Source organism: Pseudorasbora parva, chromosome 24 (assembly GCF_024679245.1).
Source record: "Pseudorasbora parva isolate DD20220531a chromosome 24, ASM2467924v1, whole genome shotgun sequence".
Taxonomy (NCBI): Eukaryota; Metazoa; Chordata; class Actinopteri; order Cypriniformes; family Gobionidae; genus Pseudorasbora; species Pseudorasbora parva.
In genome coordinates this window covers 13,106,776-13,134,208 of record NC_090195.1, presented here as the reverse complement: position 1 = coordinate 13,134,208, position 27,433 = coordinate 13,106,776, and the positions used below count along the sequence as shown (strand labels likewise).

The following is a 27,433-nucleotide window of genomic DNA, read 5'->3' as shown; positions in this document are numbered from 1 at the left end:
CTTAATCAATATTAATATAAAATAAATATGTAATTGTAAAGAGGTTTTACATGTACAGCTTTTGCATTCTTGTTTTGTAAAATAAATGATGTGGACTGAAAACACCTGAAGCTTCATTTGAAAACATTTTTGGCACAAATTTTATTTACAGAACATCATCTACTTTGAGTTTACAGAGCAAAATACGGCGAATATGAAATTATTTTGCATTAAACATTAAGGTGGTACAACATAAAAGTCTGTATTTGTGTACTGTTATGAAATTTGTGATTGTATGAATTGTATTAAATTTGTGCCTTGTAATTAATGGAATATCATAAATCAAAAACTAAACAACTCCACTGACAATGAATAATAGCATTGTTTTAGGATTATAGCAGGGTAACATATTTAAGGTGACATTAAAACTTTTATTCACCTCAGTCCTATTTTATTCTTTACAATCCTCAAAACAAACAATCTTTACAAAGATTTTTCTTTAAATCAACAGTTTGACCCAAACAAATGGTAGTGGCTAAATAAAAAATGGATGACAATGATCCACCAATAGAGTAGTATCAGTGCTGTGTACAAAAAGTTATCAGAAGCATAAGAAATGAAAGGTTAGTGGTTCTAATATCAACACAAACAAACATTTTGATGTGTGCAAGTGACCTCAGATTTGAAATGCTGATTTTCTCCTCACACACTGCCACCTACAGGTGAAAACAAAATATAGAGAACAGAAATGAAGAGCAAATATACACTAGATCGAATCCTTCTGTTTGATAGTCAGACGGAAATGTAAAACAACATACATTAGATATATTCACACAGATATTGCTAATCTTTGTGTGTGCATGTATGCCTGCCTGTATATGATACACACACACACAAAAAAAAATACACACACATGCAGTTTCCTCACCACGATTTCAAGTCCTCCGCCCACGTGGTCTGCCAATGCGATTGGAATTCCCTCTTGGATTGAGGTTTTGCCTGCTAGTTTCTGGCATTCTTTGACGAGGACCATCCTGGAGGACCAAAAAGAGTCATGGTATGAACAACCAAATTTTTAAAAAAGTAGCCAGGCTCCACACCGACAAGAAACAGACAAAGACTCACCCATTGCTTTGGACGCTCACGTTCTTGTTGGGACCACCTAAAGGGCTCATCCGCCTCCTCAGGATCATCACTCATGTAGGGAAGCTCACTTTCATGACTTTGGAAAGACATTTACATTTTAAATCATGGGAAATGCGGATGCCAAACAGACATTTTCATTCATTAAATGCAGAAAACAAGATTGGTTGCGATGATACATGCATATATAGACTTTGATATATTACTGTAGCATCTGAATACATATTAATGAAAGCTTATAAAAAGATAAAGCCGGCAGAAACACTTTTCGGTCCATACCGATCAGGAGCCATTTGAGCTAAGCTTCCCCCAGCAATAGTGATCTTCACACCCTCCAGTCGCTGCTGTCTTCTTCTCTCCAAGTCATATCTGAGGTCACTAGGGTCAGGGACAAGCTGTCGCCTCTGAATCGAGCAAAATAATCTAAATTTGAACCAACATACTTAAAATGTTCTATGTGATACTGTTTGACCAGAAAAGATCAACTTACTGGATCCGCCCCTATATTGCAGAAGATCTGAGTTTTTGATGAAACCATTCCGAGTTGCCTACAATAAGAGGAAGAATTTTCATTGCGGTACTACAAAAGGTATGGGAAAAGTTAAAATTTAGGATTAGAAGGTGATCAAATCTATAACCCAAATATACAGGTCCTTCTAAAAAAATTAGCAAATTGGGATAAAGTTCATTATTTTCCATAATGTAATGATAAAAATTAAACTTTCATATATTTTAGATTCATTGCACACCAACTGAAATATTTCAGGTCTTTTATTGTTTTAATACTGATGATTTTGGCATACATCTAAAAAAATTTGCATATTATAAAAAGGTTCTCTAAACAAGCTATTAACCTAATCATCTGAATCAACTAATTAACTCTAAACACCTGCAAAAGATTCCTGAGGCTTTTAAAAACTCCCAGCCTGGTTCATTACTCAAAACCGCAATCATGGGTTAGACTGCCGACCTGACCCTGTCCAGAAGGCCATCATTGACACCCTCAAGCGAGAGGGTAAGACACAGAAAGAAATTTCTGAATGAATAGGCTGTTCCCAGAGTGCTGTATCAAGGCACTTCAGTGGGAAGTCTGTGGGAAGGAAAAAGTGTGGCAAAAAACGCTGCACAACGAGAAGAGGTGACTGAGTCTGGAGTAGAAACATCCAGAGCCACCGTGCACAGGCGTGTGCAGGAAATGGGCTACAGGTGCCGCATTCCCCAGGTCAAGCCACTTTGGGCTACAGAGAAGCAGCACTGGACTGTTGCTCAGTGGTCTAAAGTACTTTTTTCAGATGAAAGAAAATTTTGCATGTCATTTGGAAATCAAGGTGCCAGAGTCTCGAGGAAGACTGGGGAGAAGGAAATGCCAAAATGCCTGAAGTCCAGTGTCAAGTACCCACAGTCAGTGATGGGCTATCAGGAGATTTTGGAGCACTTCATGCTTCCATCTGCTGAAAAGCTTTATGGAGATTTCTTTTTTCAGCATGACCTGGCACCTGCTCACAGTGCCAAAACCACTGGTAAATGGTTTACTGACCATGGTATTACTGTGCTCAATTTGGCTGCTAACTCTCCTGACCTGAACCCCATAGAGAATCTGTGGGATATTGTGAAGAGAAAGTTGAGAGACGCAAGACCCAAAACTCTGGATGAGCTTAAGGCCGCTATCGAAGCATCCTGGGCCTCAATAACACCTCAGCAGTGCCACAGGCTGATTGCCTCCATGCCACGCCGCATTAAAGCAGTCATTTCTGGATTCCCGACCAAGTATTGAGTGGATAACTGAACATAATTATTTGAAGGTTGACTTTTTTTGTATTAAAAACACTTTTCTTTTATTGTTCGGATAAAATATGCTAATTTTTTTAGATTTTGGGTTTTCATGAGCTGTATGCCAAAATTATCAGTATTAAAACAATAAAAGACCTGAAATATTTCAGTTGGTGTGCAATGAATCTAAAATATATGAAAGTTTAATTTGTATCATTACATTATGGAAAATAATGAACTTTATCACAATATGCTATTTTTTTTGGAAGGACCTGTAAATAATTATAAAAAAAAACAGTAATGCTTACATTTGCAAGCTTCACGAAGGAATAAAAAAAAAACTAGATAATTGACATGTGTACCTATTCATGACTGGTCTCACATTTCCCATATCCTCCTCCTCATCTTCCTCCTCTTCTTCTTCCTTAAACTCATCCTGGATTGAGTAATACTGTTCATTTGCAAATCGCTGATTAAGCGTGATGCCTTGGCCCCTAAAGTAACTTTCTGCAAAACATCAAGGAAATAACCAGAATAAATTCTGTGCAATGTAAGATACAGAATATACTACCAGGTTAATTCACTTGTTACTGACCTTTAACTTGATGCACAAGGGTAATGATCTCTTGGGCAAATGTCCCAGAATGTACCGCTGATTCCCTATAAGTCCCAGAATGCTCCAGCAAGGGCAGGAAATCAAGGCGCTGTCGACCCACATTGACTAAGTCCAATGATAACTGCCTATCTGAAGAATATCCTAAATGACTGAACAAGAGGTCACATGACATACAGAGATATAAGGACCCATTAAAACTTAAAATTCTTCTTTAAATTTTTACATTAATCAGACTAAAATGGTTATAAATAAATACATGTTTTATAAAATGTATACCCCTGTTGGAATAAGATCAGGTACAAAACTTATTTAGTATTACTACCATATTTACCATTAACACTTCAATGTTTATAATAATGAAATATAATGTTTTTTATCTATTCTAAAACATCTCTACCAGTGAAATTAAAAGTGTTCTTTTTTTGGAAAGCAACTTTATGAACTGGAAAACTCAAGGTACATTTACACGACAACGATATACTAAAAACTAAAGTTTTGCTTCTTTACATTTTCAGGGCCCCAAAATGCTGATTTTATGTAAACGAACAGCCAAAATGCCTAAAACATTTTGTTGTGTTAACAGTTGAGTCACTGTGACCCCATGAAGTAAAGCAGGCACACATATAGAAGATTCAAGATACCGATTTTGGTCTGAAAAGTGCAGTTTACGGTATTCAGATTGCCATAATTCGGAATTTTAATTTGAGTCGTGTGATTAATTCACCTATTATATAATTAAATAAGTTTAACGATACATAATATATATGGCAGGTCGAAGTTCATGCCTCTCCTCTCACTGTCATTGTGTTTCCATTCATCAGAGGGTCCTTCAGTAAACTCATTTGTTCCAGACTGTCCACATGATGACCGATGGCGATCAGGCAACAAATCTCAAACGTGTTTGTAAGGTGTTTACTTGTAGTGCAAAATCTTAATTGTGAACTTGAGAAATTGATGCATTGAACCGACTGTATCCACTTTAGGTAACTTCTGGATGAGTTTCGAAGATCTCCAGTGGGTCTTTCGGATCCGTCTCCTCTTCGCAGAATAAAATAACACACCCTTCAACTTCAGCTGTGCTCCTGGACTTCCCCTTGGCAAATGGACAATCTGTAGAATGCAAATCTGATGACTAATCTTGCGGCTCCACTGTCTTGCAGATAAAATCAAATGTCAATTGGCAGAAGCTTCAAGCATAGACATCTCTGAACGGTTATTATTGATGAATTTACAATTGCCACTTGGATTCTTCCATTTTTTTCACTGACCTCCTCTTGCTAAAATTCTTCAAAATAACAGGTACACATTTGGGAAACATGGCAAATCTGTGTTGAAGAGTCTTGCAAATGAATGTAAAATACTTCCATAAACATTTCTTCACATGGCACAGCCATGTATACGGAGTGATCATCATTTATTGAAACATGTTTTTTTTATGGTCCAAATACTGAAACAAAAAACAGAAAGTGTTCCTGTAGCTCATCTGGTAATGCATGGCGCTACCAATGCCACGGTCATGGGTTTGCCTCGTAGGGAACAGTCAAGTCTTGAAGGAACCGTACGATGTAAATCACTTTGGAGTGTCTGCCAAATTGGCCCCATAACATTACTGTTGCTTTGTCCATTTGAGTGGAATATTTTGTGCATGCTTCTTTGGTTTCATAACTCATCATGAATGGAGGGATGTAGTGGCCATACAACAGAAACATCAAAAATAAGCATCTTTTTCAGACCAAGCATCTTTGCTGAATCCACATATTCGAGTATTCACTAAACTCATGGATGGATGATCGCTGGGTGAGATTGTCATCAACAAATGCAGGTAAATGACAGTTGAATCTGTGAATTTGTCCCTCTGCTTTAGATTTGTTTGTAGAAGTAGAGTTGTTTCCCATGGTGTGAAACATCATCGCTCATCAAATATGCGTTGCATGGGATGGTAAAAGCACAAATTTTTTTTGGCAAAAGTCAATCGCATCCAAGAATTTTCTTGGTGTGGTGTAACATTTTTTGCTTCAGTTCCAGAATAAAAATGTGTCCATTCAGCCACGTCTTCAATCTTCTTACTTTCACACAAGGTCATACTTCTTCCCCACAAGAAAAAACATCTACAGCGAATGACAGTTTGAATGCCGTGGACATCTGGAAAACGTGTGAATACCTACTCGACTTCAATTGGATTTTATGGTTGCTGACTTACCTTAAGTCAATACAGCTCTAAAGTACAAGAGCTCAGACCCTGTGGGGCACTGGTATTTTGGTGGAGACATCATCTTGAAAAGACAAAAAGCGGATGTAAATAGGAGGACGGATTTTCCTTTGTCTGGATGAATTGGTGGAGCATATCATCCATAGGTTCTTAAGCAAATTAAGCTGAGATCCATGTAATTCCAGTCTAGTATTTCAGACATTTGTTGAATCATTTCTATGCAGGAAAAAGCAGCAGGAAGATGTTTTTTTGTTGTGGTTGTTGCTGGATTTACTCTTACTTGGTTATTCAGTCCTGTGAAATCCATTTAAATGAAGAGTGAAACTTAAAAGGCAATTCAAATGACTTCCTCTCCAGATGACAAACACGTAAGACACAGAAGACCTCAAACCCGGGTGTTTTGACACTGATGACAAGAAATAGCACACTGTAACTTGCACCAACTTCTTATTCAATCTGGGATTTGTTCAGTTTTTGTAGTTTCTCCACAGACCTTCTGAAATGTTTTTCTTGTGAATGATCACCAGTAGTGTAACTTTTGCAGTCCTTCTCTTGCCGGTCTCATTTTAGGATGCATTAGCCATGTCAGGGCCTTGAAGTCATCAATGTTCCTGATGTTTGAAGGATTGGCTGGTAGCTTTCAAATCCAAACATTTGTTTGGGACAAGTACATTTGGGTGCCAAAACAACATGAATACGTCAGAAATGGCAGATCAATCCATAATACATTCCATTACTCCCTGGTTTGAGTAAAATGGTTTATACACAAGGGAGGAAACTGAACTTCAGTGGACAACGAACATCCAAGTTTGCATCCTTCCCCTTTTGAAACTGTTTAGAGCCGTACAGGATATCCTGGGAACCTTGAACAAAAGTTATAGAACTTTATCGATGGATAATTTGCCCATCCTGGTGTAACCATATCTTGGTATGATCTTCAATAGCCATGTACATGATGGTAGACACAAAAAGGCTCATCAGTGGGCTTTTTCTGGTTTCAATCCCACACTTTCCTCGACTTTTCTTGTTCACAATCTGCAGAATGTTGTTCTCCGGGTCTTCATGGTTTGGTGACAGTGGACAGGAAAAGAGGCATGAACTTTTGACTCTAACCAAATATGCAATGACAATGATACTATACCTGCTTTGCCTGACGGGGCGACTCATGTCCACCTTGATCTTGAGGGTCTCCTGTTCACTGAAATCCATTCTAGGCGCGGGACCAACATTAGCGTTACGATTCCTGTTATACGGAGCTCTTTGGCGAACCTCCTCTTGTCCCATCATCCTCCCATGACTCCTTTGTGGTCTCTCTTCCTCCCATTCCTGGACAGAGCCCCTATCTCTGTTCCTTAAATCAATATCACTCACATCCCTCAAATTCATTTCCCTCCTTCCTTCTGAGTCTCTTGAATGTGGCTCCATTCTAGATTGATCCATGTGTCTTGGTCGCTCTCTCCCTTGACTTTCTCCTCCATAAGAAGTGTAGTTCTTCCTTGACTCCTCTCGGGGGTTAATATTTGGTCGTCCGGGGTGTCTGTCTTGTAAGGTACGTGCATGATGACCTTGGTCTCTTCTATCTCGATGAGGTTCCCGGTTCCTCTGGGGTTCAGTTGGCCTAGGTGGATCTCTGTTCCTCGGATAGCCACTTGTTTTCGGGGGATCGCGGTTCCTCGAGTCTTGTTTTGCGATTCCATGATCATGTTCCACAATGACAGGTGCACGACGTGGGCTGAAGCCCCTGTGATGGTCAACAAACTGATCCTGGACACCCAAATCTGAAAATCCTTTAGAAGAAGGGTGGTGCTCCCTATAATCTGACTTTGATGACCTGTATTAAAAAAGCAAGTAACATTTGTCCAAGATTAGAATTAGAAAAAACGAATTACTAACAACGTTTTAGTGAACAATAGAATTAACTGGTTCTAAATTCCAATTGACAATAATGACAGTTAACTAAAACTAATCTGAATGAACAACTGAAAAAATTTACAATAAAGATTAAATGTAAAATTAAAGGCATAAAGTTAAACAGAGGAAATTAGAAACAATTGTATCCAACACAGAAACAGATGGCTAGTGATTGAATCCTTCCTTCTGTTCTTCGTTCCACTCTTGTCCGCGTCAGACGTATGAAGCGGGGGAAACAATTGTATTCTTGTACCTCTCTGAAAAGGAGCCTCTTTCATGATCGCCATGTTCTTCATTATGATATCCAAAATCCATATGTCTTCTTCCTTCTTGATATCTTGGATATGACCTGTCCCTCGATTCTCTGTGATTGTGCTGTGAACTGAGCTCCTTTTCAACAACTTCATTCCTGTTCCAGCCTGGTGACGGCATCCTGTATTGCTCTTCCACACCAAAATGTGTGTTATCAGGGGAAGGTAACTTCTCCCTGGGCAGCCTCCTTGGAGAATGGGGCTGTCTTTCTTCATTACCTTGCATGTGGTATCTGGTCATAGGTGAAGGTGCTCTTTTTTGAGCATGCTCTATTGCATCAATAAATTTTGCCCAGTGGTCGACATGTGGCTCTCCTTGATAGGACTCCTTTTTCCAGTGTGTGTTACTTTCTACCTTGTTGACATATTCAGGGTTTCTCCACGCATCAGATTGTACCGATGAATGCATCTGGTCACCATATAATCCTTCAGCTCTCCTCCCATGAAGGGTTGGGATTCTGTTGATATTCGAGAGGTTCAAGAAGCTGTTAATAACCAAAGATGCAACATTTAAAAAAAAAGTGTAACACTGAATCAAAACATCTACTTTAGATTAAATACCTTGAATAAATAGGAGATCTTGAACGCGGACGTGACATTGTTTCCTTGAAAAACAAGAAACTGTTAGCCATTAAGCCAGATTTATGCAACCGGGGTCTCCATTATGAAAATGTACTATTATTTTTTCACAGTAGCTAATTATACTTCTGGCCACTATATTTACAGCAAACGTACTGGTATTTGTTATATTCGTTAAAAAAAAAAAAAAAAAAAAAAAAAGTGTCAATCAAAATCACAGAACATTTCCTCACTTTTCCAACAGATATTTAGTATGCATGCATCAATAACATTTTCCACAAAATACCACAGCACAGGCATTTTTTTAATCTCTCATTTTCAATCTAAAACTTAAGTTTATATCAAACTTAAAACAGAAACAGTGGTTTAAACAAAATACTGGTTTGAAGTGTTACTAAAACAGAAATATTAACCTATGACTTTCCCCACACATTTTGACAAAAATAAAAATACTGTAATATATAAAATAAATATATTGTCCATGATCCATGACATCTGTTTGTTCATGACTGCTATTATGATTTCGTTTATTATATATTGATAGAGGGTTTCCATTTGTATGATAAGTACCAATTCTTGAAATTATATATGAAATGCATTTAAAAGTATTAGACCTATTAGTGCACAAATCATGATTGTATGTATATTCTTGTTTATTAATAATATAAAATCGTGACCTGAAAATCAGTTAAAAAGCCTGATAATCCCAGATTTCTATGACAGGAAACGAACTTTTAAAAATAATTTAAGAGTGGTTTGCTTCCCATTGTTTTGCTAAAACTGGAAAAATAAACCTTTTTTTTAAATTATTTTTTTACAAAAAAGTACCAAAGCGAGTCAGCGACTGGAGGATGCGTTACTACAAAAAGACCATGGTAATATTTCGTAAAGGTCTAAACCACAGTAAATGCGTTCCAAACAACAGATAAGACACGTTATCAACACTGCAACAGTTACTGCTCATATACAACGCATTGAGTTTTCAAATGCACTCATAATGAAGCAGTAACCCATTACACTACATTTATAATTAGGCTAAACGTCCACGACATAGCCTATTTACAAGGCCTAAGCAACAAAATAACCTAACGTTACGATCGATGATGCAAAAGTATGGCATAATGAATTCAACATTTGAATAGAGAAAAATACTGAGAACAGAGAAAGACACGATTATTGTAATATAAATTTCATTTATATAAGTTAGTAAAATGACAGTAAATGTTAGCCTCACATACCCGCGCGCAATGGCTTCCACGCACTGCTAAGACGATGCGTCCACCAAAATACCAGTATCTCGCGGAAAAAAGGAACAAACTGTGATACAGTGAATTACATCACAGATTGAGAAGCTTTCAAAATCTGTACGATGAATCAAAAATGGGTGAATGGCTGATATATTATTTTTTTCACACGACTGACTTGACCCAGCGATCCACACACAAGGCTGAACCGGAAGAGAATGTGAATGTCTCACAAGAGCGCCACCATTGGCGTGCCATAGAATATACATAGTAATTATATATATATATATTGGAGAACGGTGGTAACCAGACAGTTTACGGTTGGCCATTAATTTCCATAGTAGGCAAAAATACTATAATTGTATTATAGTATGGCAGTTTACTATAACTGTAAACTGCCAGGTTACAAACGTTCTTCAAAATATCTTATTTTGTGTTTATCAGAAGAAAGACACTCATACAGGTTTGGAAGAACTTGAGGGTGGTAAATAATGAGAGAATTCCAATTTTACCCCTTTAATGAAATATAATATATATATATATAACTTTTATAGAAATATTGTCCTCCAAATTAAATATTTCTAATATCAATCTAATTTTGTATAAATACAAACAGTGAAGCAAACAAAAAATGATTAATAAAACAAAGTAAAAGGTACCAAACCATTGGTTTAACTTTTGTAGGCCCTAGGCCTGTGGTGTATATAAATAAATTATTGATTGATTGATTGATGGATATATTCATTATAGTGGTAAACATGTTTAATAAATTGTCCTTTTTTTCCTGAGCAATTTGGAAATATCTTTTGTAGCCAATACTTTAGGTATGTGACTAAACAACTTTGATATATTCCCAAATATTCTCTGACATATCATGTTACAAAAAGCTATGACTGTTCTACTGTACATGGAGGAATAATGCAAGCACATAGATAACCAGCAAAAGTATATGAAATGTGAATAAGGAAAGCTTATGGTGTGATACATGTTTTATTGTTATGTCGGTATCTCAGGGTTCGGCAACTTCAAAGCAGCTGATTCATGCACCTTTTCTCAAATGTCCTTTTGAAGAGCTGAATTTCACAGTTACCCATCACTTGCTGTATAGTCGAAAATGTAATCAACATACGGTTGATAAATAGACAGAGATAGATAGATAGATAGAAAGAAATAAAGATAGAAACTTACATCTTTCAAGAAATGTTTTCCGTATTGGTCCTGGAACAATCTAGTACCACTGAAGTTTTACACAACAGCATCATGATACATGCCATTGAGATCACCACCAAACATCAAAAATGAGCTCACATGCAAAGCTCATTAGCACCCTGAGTATACAAGATGGTAAACAGTGTATTTTCAGCAAGTACAGATCTTTGTAGCCACTACTGTGCAGTTGTGGGATGCTGAATTACCTTGATTTGTGTTGCTGTTTTATGGTTGCTTGGTTTTCTTGATCTGCATAGAGCTGTGTGCAAGGATGTCATATAACAAAACAATACAGAAAAAGTCCATGAAGAATTAAAAGCACTATGCTATTTAACACAATGAAATTGTGCACTTTTAATTCCCTTTTTAAGCTTTTACACAATAAATTACATTAGAAGTACACTTTTTTCTGTTTACGTCCCCATAAATTCTAACTGCTGAATAATAATACATTAATGCCAGTATAACAGTGTTATGATGGAATAATATCACACCTTACATCTATTCATATCCACTTTCAGACTACAAAGCTTGGATTGCGGAGAAGTCATGGATTTACACAATATACTTTTTGCAAACCCCAGCCATGTAATACAGCACAATTATCAGACTCCGCACATAACTGCTCGGTTTGCCGGTCATTTATGCAACGCAAAATAAAACAAATTACACAATGGAGCTGCTACAATTGTCACGCTGTGTCACTCATCAATGCTACAGTTGTATAACAGGACTAAGACAACAACTAGGACTGCACTAATACAGTTGCTTTGTCTGGTGAAACTACAGTGAAAATGGTGTGAAATATAATATATATATGAGGAGCAGGCAAAACTTTATTTTATGTGTGGGTAATCAACTGTCAGGGTATCTTTTCTTTGCTAATAACACATGGTTTGACATTCAGTCCTTGTTCTTCTGTTCAAGAGGATATTCAGGCTCTAATGAAGATGCTCAGGCACAAAGGGCTGGTCTCATTTTTCAGCTCCACTCCAGTATATTAGTTCACTGCAGCCCCTTGCTTCAATGGTGTCTAAAACAGAAAAGACAACAATATGAGCTGGTTAAAGGGATAGTTTAACGAAAAATAAATATTTTGTTCCTCATTTGATCTCCTTCATGTTGTTTTAAACTTGCTTGACACTTTTGAAGAAGGAAAACGGACAACTGCTGACAACGAGCTGTTCTTTTAAGTCAGATCTTTTTAATGAATCAGTTGCTGAATGATTCATTCATGAATGACACAAGGCCACTGATCTCATGAAAATATTATTTTGTGTTCCACAGAAGACAGACAGTCATACAGGTTTGGAATGACATGAGGTGAGTAAATGATGGTAGAACTTCTATTTCTTGGTCTCCCTTTAAGACACTACAGGCAAAAAAACATTTCAGACCGTTTGGCTTTTCATAACAAAATCATCTAAAATACAGTTTAAATGTTCATTTAATTATTCTTTATCTATTTGGGTCTACATTATACTGTTTTGTTTCAAACATTCAGGTTTAAAAGTTTGAGACCACTGCAGAAAATATATTTTGTATTTTGTAAATAAATATATATAATTAATATAATAATGTTGAATAAATTATTAAATTACAAAATATTAACAACAAAAAAAACTATTACAATTTCATTAGCGGTCTCTCTCTCGTTTATTTTTTTTTTACAGAGGGGTTTGTTCATATACTCTTTGCCTGATTTTACAAATGTTATCCCTAAAACATAGTGCATTTTTTCTGGCTGTTGACCGAAGTTTCTGATTTACGGAATTATTAAAACATAGGAATGATAATAAATACCTTTGGATCAAATATGTCAACTAAATGAAACAATAATTTTAAAATTCAGATTTATGTTCAGGAAATGTATACAAAATTAGCACATGTTTAATTAGGTTATTGTAACCACATCTCTGAGACGACAGCTGAAAAAAACTACAGTTTTCAGCAATCACCTTTATATTAGATGTTGAGCTTGTCTGAGGCCGGTCTAAGACTCTGGAAAAGTGATGAGTCAATAGCAGCGCTACTGCAATCCTGGATCAGGTTCTTGTTGCAGTCACCAAAAGCAGGAGCAGCAGACATTTTGGGATGCGAGACCTGCCCGGTCAGAACGAGGATGTCGCCCAAAGCCACAGAACCCATGCTGTTCTGCGAGATCTCGCTGATGGGGGAATCTCTGGACACAGGGCTGCAAGAAAACGTATTTTGGTTCATTATAGGGGCTACTAATATTTGATCAATGTGGTAAGCAAGCTATAATCTGACCTATTTTCTCTAAAATAACATGGTATAACTGTGCTGAAGGCTGACCTGACATCCATGGACTGCACCCCATCAGAGAGGTCATCCACCACGCTGCTCTTTGCCTCCAGTGGCTCAAGGCATATGATTGGAGATTCAGATGTTGCCTTTGGTGCACTGTTATTTGCTGTATTACCTGTTAGGCAAGATTAAAGTAGTTTAATCTAAAATAATAATTAAATAATAAATTGTTATTTAACAAGATTATCAACATTCTATTTTGGTAGAAGAGGTGAAAAACTCTTTTTAGTTCTTAATTACACCACTTGATGGCACTCTTTCATTTTTTTAAAATAAACAATATAGATTTTCCACATGCTGAGTCACTTAGCAACAAGAAACAGATTAATGAGTGTGCATGTTGGAATGAATTACAATGACTGATGCTTTTACACAGTGAAAGGGAAGGTTAATTGTTGCTACGTGCCCACAGTAGAACTGTATAGTAAGACGGGTCATATCATGAGTCAATACCTCCAGTTTCCAAGGGAGATGGTGAGATGGACTGGGTCGCATAAATGGGGGATGGGACTTCCATCTGTGCCTCTTCTTTCTGTCCATAACATGACATGCAGTATTATTTGCAACAGTCAGTAAATCGTTGTTATCCGATAATGTAATTTGCCTGCAGAGAATAAATTTACCTTTTCTCCATCTGTTTTTCTTGTCCTTTTCATAATCTCTTCAATACGCTGCCAAAATCACACATGCAAAATTAATTGACTTTTCATGTTGTAAATCAAAACTTAATGTGAAACATTATTAAACCTAAATAAACAATTGTTAAGTAGTGGTAGGTTATGAAGTGGCAGCCTGTATGAGCTGGTCCCCCAAAAAAGTCAACATGAAATCTGAATTTAATCTGTACTTTCTAAATACACATTTCTGGACAATTCATTAGTGTATGTTATTTTGAAACAAACAAACAAACCAAAAAAAACGTTGTAAACTCTATTTAAAATATAAACTTTCTTTGTCGGCTTGTCTGACATTGTTTTTTTTTCAACCCATCCCATTCTTTTAAATCCCCAATGAATTCCCAATTGATGAAATCAAGTCACACTTTAATTTATTGTTATTACATTTTGAATATCCTGTTCAACAGATATACTGTATGTCAGATTACAAAACACCAATGTGGTGCAAACCCTTTCATTTGGACTACACATGCAGACTCAGATTTAAGGTCTCAATTGCAGTCTCTAAAGTTTGAATTAAATTGAATTAAGAAATAAATCTGTGGATGGAAAAGTAGCCCTTAGAGATTACCACTTCATAATTACTTACCACTAAAGTTTTTTCTTATAATGTACTTCACATTACATAATCATTGTGTTATTACATTTTTCATTAATTTCTTGAATCTTAATGTAAACAGACAAAAAAGAGCTGAACCTTCTTTCTTTGAAGTCTCTCCTGCTCCTCCTGAATTTTCAGAAGCTCTCGCTCCTGCCTCTTCCGTTCAGCCTCCCTATGAACGCGCTGCACGGCTTCCTCCCTCTGCCAGACATTATGACAACACATTTCCAACTATATTACATTCATCCGTACTGTTATCCACAGCTACAGAAGACAGATTGGTGCTGCACATGTTTAAGTAAGTGACTGGATGGGTGAGTATGCTGAATGTGTCTTGAGTCAGTTGTATTGCTGTGTAATTTTGCTGTCCTTTTGTATTTATGTAATGATTACTTAGATTTTCTTTTATTATTACTTTTTTTATCCAGTCCTTGTTCAGTCTTAGACCAATGCTGAAAATGTAATCTATTTTTTTTTACTTTTATGTATTTTTACTTAATACAATTCTAATAGTTTATTAAAGAAAATATACAATGTAATATAATAACTTATAATACAAATACATTAAACAGTGAGGTCCAAAATTAATATTAATAATAAATATATATATATATATATATATATATATATATATATATATATATTTTTTTTTTTTATTTTATAACATTTTAAATAGATAATAGAATATTTAATAATTAAAATAATTTACTAAACATCTATTATATGTATATTTTATATTATAAAAATTATTAAATAAAAAATCTATTACATTTTCAAAAGTCATCTCTGACTTTTGGACCTCACTATTTAAACAATTAATATATATACATTTTTAAATTAATATAATATAATCCCTCTGACCTGTCTCTCCAGCTCATCCTGGAGATCCTTCCAGCGTTGTTCCTTTTGGTTTCTGTCCTCCTGCTCTCTCTGGCAGCGCTCCTCCTCCTGTCTCTGTCTTTTCTCCTCCGCCTGTCGAGCTGCCTGCACTTGCCGCTGTCTCTCCTCTTCCTGTTGCCTCTGGAGCTCCTCAGCCCTGATCCTGAGATTCATGGAGAAGATAATATATAATACAGCAGCAAACACATAAATGTGAAACACAGACCCTAGAGACACACAATATCTCTACCTCTCATCTTCTAGTCTTTGTTTTTCTTCCTGCTCCTTCAGTACTCTGGCCAGGCGTCGTCTCTCTGCCAGCAGCCTGGAGGCCTCCTCGGCATCAGTGGTACCTGCTTTCCCAGTGGGAGTTACTGGAGACTCTGAAACACAAGACAGGAGGCACTTAGTCCACATCACATGATTGAGATCCCAATGGCACAGCTTTTAAAGCAGAAGACAGACAGGCATATGGATTTGAAACTAGATGTGGGTGAGTAAATGACGACAGAATACGTGTTGTTTTGGCCTGCAAAATCCTGCAATGTTTAGCCTGAAATTAAAACTAAAACTATTAAAAATCATTCTCACAAATTTAAATAAATCTGAAATAAAAATATATATAAATGTTAGATGAAAAACATACACTTAAAAAACTAAAATTATAAATGTTGCCTTGTAACGATTACTAAAATAAAAAAATAATTAAATCCAAATAGAAATATATAGTATATAAAAACTAAAACTAAAAATTACAAACATAACAAGCACATAACAAAATGAATAAAACCTGACCTATAAATTAAAATAAAAGTTTTTGTTTTAGGGTATACTAGAATAGGTTTTTATGCTTGAATTTTCCCAAAAAATATTTGTGCTTTGTATTTGGAGACTTTTTAAATGCTTAAACAGCAAAATTACACACTATAGAAAGTTATAAATGAAAAAAAAAAAAAACATTATAGGACCCTTTTAATAAATACTATAATATATTATAAATAATACCGAATTTTTGGGATTAATTAATCCTTTGACAAGACCTTACCTGCATTGTGTCCAAATTCCTTGCTTGTAGATTTTGGGATTTTCTCTGCTTTGGAAGTCTTTCTCTCTAGAGTGCTGTAGCCTTTAATCTCCATAGTCCCTTTCTCTTCTCCTTCCCATTTCCTGTTCTCTAAACTTGGTGTTGTGGCTCTGTGCCTCATAGGGGAAGGGGGGTATTGCCCCGGGGAGGCCGGGGACTGAATGCGGCTCTTACAGGACCTTGATCTAAATTACAAATGTAAAAGCAAAATATATACTCTGCCTATAGACTTTAAAGTAAAGTTTTAAGTAAATAATAATAACAACAATTCAATTATTCCATACAAAAAACAAACCTTTTCGGTGTGCTGGGGTTCTTTTGGGTAGAAGAACTTCGGGTGGGTGTTGTTGGAGACTCAAGTTTTTTCATAGATGAGTCAGCTAAGGTTTGGGCGATACTCCTTTCTGTTTTCTCAGTCTAAACACCCAAAACAGACACCAGAATTATATATTTGTCCGATTTACTACTCTAACAAAGCCACAAAGATAAGCTCTCTCAGACAACCCAGAAACCCCTTAATATAAAAAATGTAGATTTGTATATGTATAAAGTAGCATTAAAATTAATAAATGCAGCAAAAGTATTGTTTGTTCACAATAACTAAGGCATAAAAGGGATTGTTCACCCCACAATAAAACATTAGATTAAATTTCTACCACAAATGAAAATTCTACTCTTATTTACTCATGTTGATATAAAATGTTTTTGACGTTCTTTCTCCTGCAGAACATAAAAGGAGATATTTTAAGAAATGTTTCGCAAATATCTATGAATTCTTTTATGTTCCACATAAGAAAGAAAGTCAGGTTTTTAACAAGATGAAGGTTAGTAAATTATGACAGAATCTACATTTTTAAATAAACTATCCCTTTAACAAATTGTTAAGCGTAATCAAATTTACTAACAATAGTGGCAAAAAATTTTACCTTCTAGACAGTTGATGGCACCCATTGACTTCCATTACCATAGTATTTTACAATTTTTTTTCCTACTATGGAAGTCAATTGGTGCCGTCAACTGTCTGGTTACCAACATTCTTCAACAGGGTTCCTAAACTCGATCCTAGAGGGCCACTGTCCTGCACAGTTTAGGTCCAACTCTGATCAAACACACCTGAGCATGCTAATCAATGTCTTCAGGATCACTAGAAACTCAGGCTAGGTGTGTTTGATCAGAGTTGGAGCTAAACTGTGCAGGACAGTGGCCCTCTAGGACCGAGTTTGAGGAACCTTGTTCTTCAACATATCTTTTGTGTTCAACAGAAAAAAAGAAATTCATACAGGTTTGGAACAACTTGAGGGTGAGTAAGTAATGACAAAATTGGTCAACCCCTACCATAGTAGAGGAAAAATCTGCTTTGTTACAAAACATTCTTCAGAATATCTTATTTTGTGTTCAGCAGAACAAAGAAACTGAAAAATTGAAAAACTTGAAAAATCTATGGCTATAAATCCACGACTGGACCTGGACATGCACAGATCTCAGTAGTGTAGTTGCTAGGAGACCAGCTCCTCTGTGGGCTGTGTCCCACTGTGCTTTGCACCAAATATAAATATCTGAGCTATCTGACAAAATGTTGATCACATCCATACAGATCAGACCTGAGGGGTTTTCGGGGTTGTGGCTGCTCCTCTGGAGTCGTTCAATGGTCCACAGAATGATGTGCTACCCTTCTTCCGCTCGGCTCTAGTGGGTGAAGCCCTGTAAGGAGACCTGTGAGGGCTGGAGGAGGCTATTCGGGAACAAAGACAAGACACTGAGGGGCCAGAGGTCACAGGAAGACAAAGGAGCAAATAGGGGCAGGACAGAGATTGAAAACAATTAAATAGTGTTAAGGTCTAATGCAAAAAACACTTGCCTTTCTCTGTCATATTGGGCAAAGTACTGGAGGAGGACGAAAGATGTCTGCTCAGGATAGAGTCTGGGGACTCGGGCGGAATAATAAAATCTTGGGCTGCAGTGAAACATTACGGATAGTTCCAGGGAGAAAGAAAACACAGGCACATGTGATCAGACATGATAATGATATTCATTCACAGTTAATTTTGAAGATAACTGCCAGAGGCTTTCTTTCTGATTCTTACTCATCTTAATCATAATTAGTGGCCATTTGGGTATGAATATTTATACTGATCAAAGACTTTCATGGAGAGCAGCAGGCTTGTTTTCATATGAGGTAGATTTCTGTACAGCTAGGATGTTTGCTAAGCTCAGATGCTGCATTTAAAATGAGCCAACAGATGAGACCTCCTTTGCATTCTTTAGGGAGTGCAATGCTGCTCAAGGCGGCTCCAGGAAACACATCCTCTCCTGTGCATCCGGACCCCTTACTGGGTGGGGAAGAATATGACAGCCTCAGTAGTTGATGCATGTAATCTGTATGGGATCTATGATTGGTTCTAAATTAAAACATTTTCATTTCCTCATTAATATAACATTTACATTCACCTTAAAAAAGACAGACAGTAAAAAAAACTCCTCAAAAATACAAACACAAAATAGAAAGGAGGTGGCTTCCCATGCAAAGCCTGATGATAGGGTGTTGCCAGGGTGCTGCAGCATAAAGATAGTGTAAAATTGCAAATTCACCACAAAGAATATTATGGTGGTTTCAATGAAGTCAATATCAGGGTGCTGCTAGTAACAGAGGCCAGCTTGTGAGAGAGGTAAACCTCATTACCCTGGTGTGCTAGCAACTGACGCTAGAGGTTGCAGTCTATAGCATCGTTGTTAGCGCGCCCGCCTCTGATGCCAGACTTGTCAGTTGTGTATAACCGCTGTGGATAACACTACTATGAAATGAAAATGTTTCTCTGCTGGTTTTCTTTTTACATTAAATTAATATTTTTCAGATATTAATTTAATTTAATTTAGCTTTAGGATGATATAAATACAGTATATAATCTAAAACAGTACAGACAATTGTATATATGCTAATATAAAGTAGCATATTGCTATTTGCTTGATTTTTAGCATATTGCTATGCGGAAGTTGATGGTTTTGAGCAGCATGCTGCTCTAGGGTGTTTTGAGTGGGTTCTTACTGGCTTGAGTCCAAAGTGCAGACACACTATGTTATTCTGGTCCCTAGATACGCTCACATTCCTCATTCAAAGTCAAACGTTTTCTTTTTTTAGTTTTACATCTGCCAGGCAACAGTTTTAAGTCAGATTACTTCGAAATTATGATTTTATACATTAACAATGCCTTAGCAAGCACCAGTAATAATTAAACTCACAACAGAAACAAACAAGAAGACAGAGCATCAAAATACCTATGTGCAAAGACAAATATACACTACCATTCACAAGTTTAAGGCCAGTAAGATTTGTAAAGATATAAATTAAAAATTTTATTCAGCAGGAATGCATTAAATTGATCAAAAGTGTCAGTAAAGACGTTTATGTTCCAAAATGTTATGTTTCAAATAAATTGTTCTTTTTTTTTAAATTTTCACAGTAATAATTATATTCTAAAATATTCAAATAATATTTCACAATAATACTGTTTTACTGTATTTTTGATCAAATAAATTCAGTCTTGGTGAGTACAAGAGAGACTACTTTCAAAAACATTAAATAGTCTTATTAACCCCAAACTTGTGTAGTGTACATTTTAGGACGCATAGAACTTACACTTATGTAAAATCTCATGCACATGCAAACCATCACAAATACAACATCTGAATCACTTTGACTCAAACATTAGGGAAGTGAATGGGGATGACACATAAAGCAGCCTGACGTCAGTACCGTTCCTGGATTTGCTGGCAGGAGGAGGAGCAGCGGGGTCATTGGCTAAGGAGGCTGAAGCAGGAGGAGAGGGCGGGGCAATCTTAGGGTCACCTGTGCGGCAGGTGATGCAAAGCAGAGAAAGCACAGGTGCGTGAGCACAGAAGAGTATTTCACAAGCTCACAGTGAATAATATGAGAAGTCATAACAGTGTGTCCCTGTGAAATACTGATATACCCGTCAGCAGTTTTTCCCTGACAGGAAGCTGCATCATTTCCAGCAGGGCATTTTTATGTATACATTTATTTTTTTAAAGAAATTTTGCTAATAAAAGCAGGATGGTAATATGAACCACTGCAAGATGAAATAACCCAGAGCATGCATCTAATGGGATGATATCAGGTTATCAAAGAGCCTAATGTTTTCCAAGGGCGACCAAACTCATTCTCAATTGTTCTCTCTTACCCACAAAGCAAAACAAACATTACATGCATGTTATCCCGATATTATTATATATTATCAATCTGACTCAGGATTAGGTTAGAGCTCTGCTCTTGGACAGTGTAAATAATTGATGTAGTTATGAATGCACCACAGAATCAGGGTGGTGCTTTCGTGTCTGTCTTTTTTTTCCTAAGGTTGATTTGATTTACCCAAGCCTCAGGTCTACTGCTTAGGAGCGTTATAGGCTTGCGTAAATGAAACGTTTAGGGGGTTGAAAGCACTGTTTAAAGTCAGAACGTGGCAGTGACAGAGCAAAACGCCTTCAGCTGCGCAGTCTAATATGCCCTGTGCAGGCACAGTGACAGCACAGTTTATGGTGTTTGTTCTCCAGCCAAAACAGCCCAAATTGCACCTTGCCCCCAGGCAGAGCTATTACATGGATGATTTATAATGCCTATGAGTCTCTGATCGGTCGCTGACAGCGCTAACCTTGAAGCAGAGTGTTTTCTTTCGACTGGGGTGACTCCTTGAGATCAGCAACAGCTCGATGCCTGTGTGACACTGCAGCTCCCTCATAAAACAGCTGCATCTGTCTGATTTTCATCCCACAGCTTCCGTAGCAGTCAATATCGCAGTCGGTTTTAAAACAAAAGGGCTGCAGTGCAGTTTCCACACCCTGTTTTCCTATCTCTCCATCTGAGAGTTCACACAAGGGACCCTCCACGCCCTTGCAAACGCACACTCACCCTCGCAGACTCCGGGAGGTCCGCCCCAGGTCCATCTTTTGGGCCTCTGGTCCACCTGCAGGTTCCGCTCCATGGAACGTCGCATCAGGGCCTCCAGTCGCTCCTGTTCGTTGCGTTCCAAAACAGGAAAGAAAAGAGACTCTCTGACCGAGCTGTCGCTACGACGCCGAGAGGACGGGGATGAGGCTGGCTGCTCCATGGCGACCACCTCTCCTATCCGTCTCCGACTCTCCCTCTCTGCCTGTTCTTCCTGCCTGTATGCGTGCGAGCAAAACGACAAGGGCCTTGCCTTCGGTTTCTGCCTCTCTCTCCCTCACCCTCCCTTACACTCAGCGACTCTCTCTTTGTATCTCTCTCCTACCAGGTGACTGTGTGTCTAAGAGAGCGTAGAGCCAGACGGAGGAGAGAACTGCCATACATAACTCCACCCACAACCTCCCCCCTCAGCAGCTGACAGAAATGGTGAGCACACACACACGGACAGAGTATTATAATGACACAGGTTGCATCAGTGAGAATAAGGAAGCCTATTTGTATTTTCTTGAAATTCTCTCTCTATCTACCCCCATCTCTCTGCATTTCCTCCAATCCCTATAACCTTGTTTCTCCCTCTGATTTTAATTTTGCATAAATGGACAAAACCTTTCCCAAAGCACTGCAATTTACACATGCAAAATTACACAATTAAACAGCCTTCCAGATTCAGGATTGAACAACACATTGTCAATATAGAGTGAAATAATGTGGCTCTATGGAGCACTTTATTCTGATTGGTCAAAATAGCATTCAAATACTGACCACCCCAGGTCACTGATTTCTACCTAGCTTTTCTAGTTTTTCTCACATCACTAAGTAGCCTCTTTGTTTATAATAAAGAAGTATATAGCACTCTTTACAATAGGATCCTATGTGAAAAAGAAGTGTGCTTAAATGTATTGAATGTGCACTTGTAGTGTACTTCAAATATTAAAATTATATTTTGTCCTGTACTTGCAAATAACATTTTTCTAATATCTTTCTCAAAACAATTATGTAAACTTAACACTTATTTAAATTCATTACATGGCTACAAGTTTCAATAAAAATCACATTAAAGTAGTATATTTGGATTACCATAAAGGTTTGTCAGTACATTCGGCAGTACAATTCACTTTTCACAACTAATTTAATTTAATATAGTATTAAACAGCAATACATTTACATTTAATTGCAATTAAGTAGATACGTGCGTAAAAACTTTACATTTAGTTCACACTTAAGTGTATTCTTTTAAAATATATTATTCTTTATAATAAGTAGTCTTTTTAAAAGTATGATAAGTATACTACTTTTTCACAATGAATAGTTCACTCAAAATGAAAATTCTGTCATCATTTACTCACACTCATGTCATCCCAATCCCCCATGATGTTCTTTCTTTTGTGAAAGTTAAAAAGTGAAATTTCTGAGAACATCATGGTTGCTCTTTCCCCCAAAAATACTTTCCATGAAAGTGAATGGAGACTGGGTTTTTCAAGATCTAAAATAAAAAAAATGACCACCATAAAAGTATCTCAAAAGCAATTTGACTTGTGCATTATAATCCAAGTTGTGTGAATCCAATCAAGCCATACAATATAGCTTTGTTTGAGGAACAGATCGAAAAAATTAATCAAATCATTATTATTAACTAATATACAAAAACGGCATGCAAATTTGTCAGCAGACACCATTGTTCCTCACACAAAATTATCATATGACTTCAGAAGACTCAAAATATAGGGTATGCATTGTACGGACAACGTTTATGGTAATTTTATGGTGCTTCTTGTTCATTTTGTAGCTTGACAGATCCAGTCCTTATTCACGTTGAGTATTAGAAAAAAATGGAGGCAGAGTATTTTTCACAGATCCACCTTTTGTGTTCCACACTGGTCATTCAGTCTTTCAAGTCATTCACACTGATTTGAAAAGACATGAAGGTAAGTAAATAATCACATACTCTTCATTCAGTTCGCATATGGTAAAAAAAATCGAAAACCAAATGTTATCAAAGAAAAATGATTTAAAAAAAGGCAGTTATTACATCTTATTTCAACAAACAGCATTATAAGCAGCAGTGTAATAATGTACAGTCATTATCACAAAATAAATCCCTTTTGGGTGATGCAAACTATTTATGTCTTACATTGTCCTCTATCATCTATTTTTTTCCAATTGATGAATCTGATGAAGAAGGTGATAAAAAAGGCGATGAGTGACGAATGACTGAGTGATGCTGCATATTGTTTGGCTGTAAAGATGCCAGTTTACTGCTACGGATTTGATACCACTGCAGATACAGAGGAGCCAATATTAATTTAAATCCAAATGCTGTCCAAGATCAGAGTCATCTGAGGTAAAACTAGACACAGTGACAGCACTACCTTGCCAGAACACAGAAACAGCAGCACACCCTGCATACAATGATATACTGCATAACTGCAGTCTCTGTTAGTAGGCATCAAAATGACACCATACATTATTTTGCATCTGAGTTCCCTTTTAGCTTTTTTCAAACACGCGCTTACTATGTCACACCACGGTTTTGGGTAATTTGATTTGTACATGTGGATATCGGGAACAGTGAGGTCATTTGGCCACTCCAGAGAGTCACCAATCATTGCAGCATCTGACTGGGGGTGGCTAGTTTTCAATCAATATTAACAAAGACTCTCCTGCTAAGACAAAGCTCAATGTCACAAAATGTGGGAACTCTAGCAGGCTTAAATTCAACATTAATAAATTATGCCCAGATAGCAAAAAACTATTCCTTTTACGAAATCTAACCAGAGTCCAGAAAAAATGACAACATTTAAGACCATCACAAGTATGACATCTTGAATTAATATAATTGCCAGTTGTTTGACTACAACATTTTGGCTTTCATATTACCATATAAAAAAATATGTGGAATGACTTGCTACACCCAAGAAAACAAAATTTTTGCTCAGGCTAAAAATGATGTGTGTAATTTTTGTGCCACCAGCAGATTTGGAAAGATAATAATTGTTTCCAAAACGCATTCTGGATCTTCCATTAGACAAAATGGTAGTCCCGCCCCCAAACTCACACCAGTGTTTGAGTGTGTTGTTGTCTCGTGATCAGGGACTCAAGGTTTGGCATTTTAGCATGGTACAGTTAGCCCCTGCTGGTAGATATAATGTATATACAGTACAGTCATGTTCAAAAGCTTTGATTAAAAAAATTTAAATAACCATTTTCTATTTTAATACATGTTAAAATGCGATATATTCCAGTGATGGGAAAGCTGAATTTTCAGCATCATTACTCCAGTCTCGTGTCACATGATCCTTCAGAAATTATTCTAATAGATTTGGTGCTGATATAACATTTGTTGTGCTTTTTAATATATTTGTGGAAACTGTTATTCAGAATTCTTTATATAGAAATAGCATTTATTTGAAAAATATCTTTTATAAAATGTCAATACTGTCACTTTTGACATGTATCAATACTGTCACTTTCTGAATGTATCATTACCTAATAAATGTATTAATTTCTTTAAAAAAATATCTTAAAGACCTCTTAAAGAGATAGTGAATATTTCTTATATTATCCCTTTCTGCTGCCTTTAACCCAACACACTGTGTTAAACATTGTTTTAATAGCTACAAAATTACACACACCACCTTTAAAATTAAACCACCTCAATAGAAAAATAAACAGCAAGAATGTATGCATAATAAAAAAAATGTTTTTATCATAATATAAAAAATAAAATACATAATAACAATTAATAAATAAAAGGATGCAGATAAGTTCTGCTGTAACCCCTGACCTTTTCCTCCTCTATGCGCTGCCTCCTTTTCTCCTCCACGGCAGACCGACGGATCATCTCCTTTTGTCGCTGCTCCTCCAGACGCCTCCCTCGCTCCACCACCGAGCGCTCATACTGCTGCTGTGCACGCTGTTCCTTCTCCCAGAGAGCTTGCTCCCGCACAGCTAGAGAAACGTTGGGGGTGGACACGGATAAGTCTATAGATTGCCCTGATATACGGGAAAGGCCAAGCCTCTCCCTACCTGCTGACAATACTGATTCATTTTTGCTAAGCACTTAGTGGCATTACAGAAGTATTTCACTACTCAAGAGCCATCGGATTCAATGATGAATGGAGCTAGAGTCTATTGCCCTGAAATAACCCACTCCTTTAATTCATCCACCAGATTGTCACAAAATCCATTTAGGAATTAAAAGGAGTTTTAAAGCAGCCAAGATGTTATAGACAATTCTGAAAGGAACATATAATTTCACGTTACTTTGTTGTTGACAGTAATATCGGTTTAACAAAAGTCTTGCAGCTCACCTTGGCTTCTATCTTTCTCCTCCCTTCTTTCTTTGGCCAGTCGAATTCTGTCCTTTTTCGAACCTCCATCTTTGAAAGCGAAAAGAAATTAAATTCATATAAACAGTGAACACACCTTGTCTATGAAGTCTTGTCTATTAAGCCCCCCCCCCCCCCCCCCCAATATCTATAGTGGTTATGGCCTTGTTACAGCATTAAAAAACAGAGGGCTAGCTGTAATTGTGTTTGTATGTAGATATATGCAAAGTCAAAATTCTCAAGGGAAACACAAAAGCGATTTTTCGTAAAGTGATTTTCCACGATTCACAGCAGAGGCTGTGGCACAGACTGTCAGGGCCCTGTTAGCTTCAAATCTAAAGCACATTTCACACCACACAGCTGAGGAGAAAGTCTTTGCATTATTTAAAAAAGAAAAGAAAAGTCAGATGACGGACAATACGCATTATAAAAATCCTTATAAGAACCAGAATTTAGATGTAGTACAAAGCACAGCTGAAAATCAATAAACCCAATTTCAAACACATTTATTCTGACCTGTCTGTTAGCAAAAGAGATATAAATATAGTGGAGATAGACCAGGGCTGTTTGTCACAAGACTGTAGTGCAATTTACACAAATGTGTTTTCCACTGCAGTCATTTCGTATATTGGTTTCAAATTGTCTTAAAGTAGAACGTCTAGAGGCTGTTTTAAACACTTTTATGCAATATATTAATTCAAATACTTGTTGGTTAATATTCACCAATACTAACTGATATTTTTTCTGTTTCATGGTTATTTTACTGTTTAAATTTAGATGTAAAAGGGCAAGTACCAATTAACTCCATGCATGTCCTGCTATTAGGGCATTTTGCCACAAAAATATCAATGTGTTTTTAATGAACTGAATCTTTCCCCTCCGGTATTAACAGTGGAAATCGTCAATAGCTTTTTGTAGCCAAGACTTTAACGAATGTGTAGAAACAGAAATGTCACCAATGTGGACAGTGAGAACTATTTACTAGTGTAAATAGTGATAATTCGCCCTAAGAAAAAAAAAAAGCAAAACAAAGGTTTGCTCTCTCTCTAATGTGTGTTTGCAAAAATGCCCGCTTCTATTCTGTCATAAAGGTAACTCACTGTTCACCTGGACAGGTCAGTTTTAGGTTCCCCATCCTGCTCTCACCTCAGCAGCCTGTTTCCATGACAACGATGAAAAATGCCCGCTTTCCCTAAAATCGTTCCTGTTCAATCTGTCATAACTGGGTGAGGCTTATATGTAGGCATGCAAATATAACAGCGTACCTGTCATGTTCTCCAAAATCGTTGCCATTTCCAGTTTATCTTTGGGTGTACCGTGTATTCCAACGATTAATATCCAGATGACATTCCGACTCAACACATTTAATTATCAATATTTAGTTGAAAAATCAAAACGCGACGGAAAACACCGTTCACCTCAGGTTTTATTCATCCGAACCTCATCACGGTCTTCGACTAGATAGCGCTAGTGAATGATAAAGGCAGGCAGAGCCACAAGAGCGCGAGGTTCTAATAAATTATAACATGCTCGACCAATCGCCGCGTGCCGAGCGAACGCGCGCTTAAGCAATGCGCCCAGGAGCAATGCATTACGTCATAGTTTACA

At 36.9% G+C, this 27,433-nt stretch overlaps 2 protein-coding genes across 3 annotated transcripts; both read right to left on the bottom strand.

Moving 5' to 3' along the window:
* Positions 1-112: 112 nt before the first annotated feature.
* On the bottom strand, positions 113-9,993 carry zgc:112982 (uncharacterized protein LOC503771 homolog). Its single transcript, XM_067435505.1, has 11 exons — positions 9,757-9,993; positions 8,501-8,544; positions 7,882-8,397; positions 6,859-7,548; positions 3,488-3,657; positions 3,255-3,399; positions 1,613-1,670; positions 1,402-1,526; positions 1,105-1,201; positions 908-1,013; positions 113-695 (listed from the first exon to the last, which is right to left on the bottom strand). Exons 2-10 carry the CDS (start codon positions 8,536-8,538, stop codon positions 915-917), a joined length of 1,938 nt encoding a protein of 645 aa, XP_067291606.1. The 5' UTR covers positions 8,539-8,544; positions 9,757-9,993; the 3' UTR covers positions 113-695; positions 908-914.
* Positions 9,994-11,295: 1,302 nt separating this feature from the next.
* Positions 11,296-27,412, bottom strand: map7d2b (MAP7 domain containing 2b). 2 transcript variants are annotated; one of them, XM_067434843.1, is made up of 17 exons: positions 27,091-27,412; positions 25,808-25,876; positions 25,282-25,445; positions 21,462-21,564; positions 20,292-20,384; positions 18,399-18,494; positions 18,142-18,272; positions 16,836-16,957; positions 16,502-16,725; positions 15,707-15,839; positions 15,439-15,619; positions 14,674-14,778; positions 13,923-13,970; positions 13,753-13,831; positions 13,288-13,414; positions 12,930-13,165; positions 11,296-12,004 (listed from the first exon to the last, which is right to left on the bottom strand). In XM_067434843.1, exons 1-16 carry the CDS (start codon positions 27,116-27,118, stop codon positions 12,937-12,939), a joined length of 1,932 nt encoding a protein of 643 aa, XP_067290944.1. In that variant the 5' UTR covers positions 27,119-27,412; the 3' UTR covers positions 11,296-12,004; positions 12,930-12,936. The 2 variants fall into 2 exon arrangements, with proteins under 2 accessions (XP_067290944.1, XP_067290945.1); XM_067434844.1 differs by lacking the exon at positions 20,292-20,384.
* Positions 27,413-27,433: the final 21 nt, after the last annotated feature.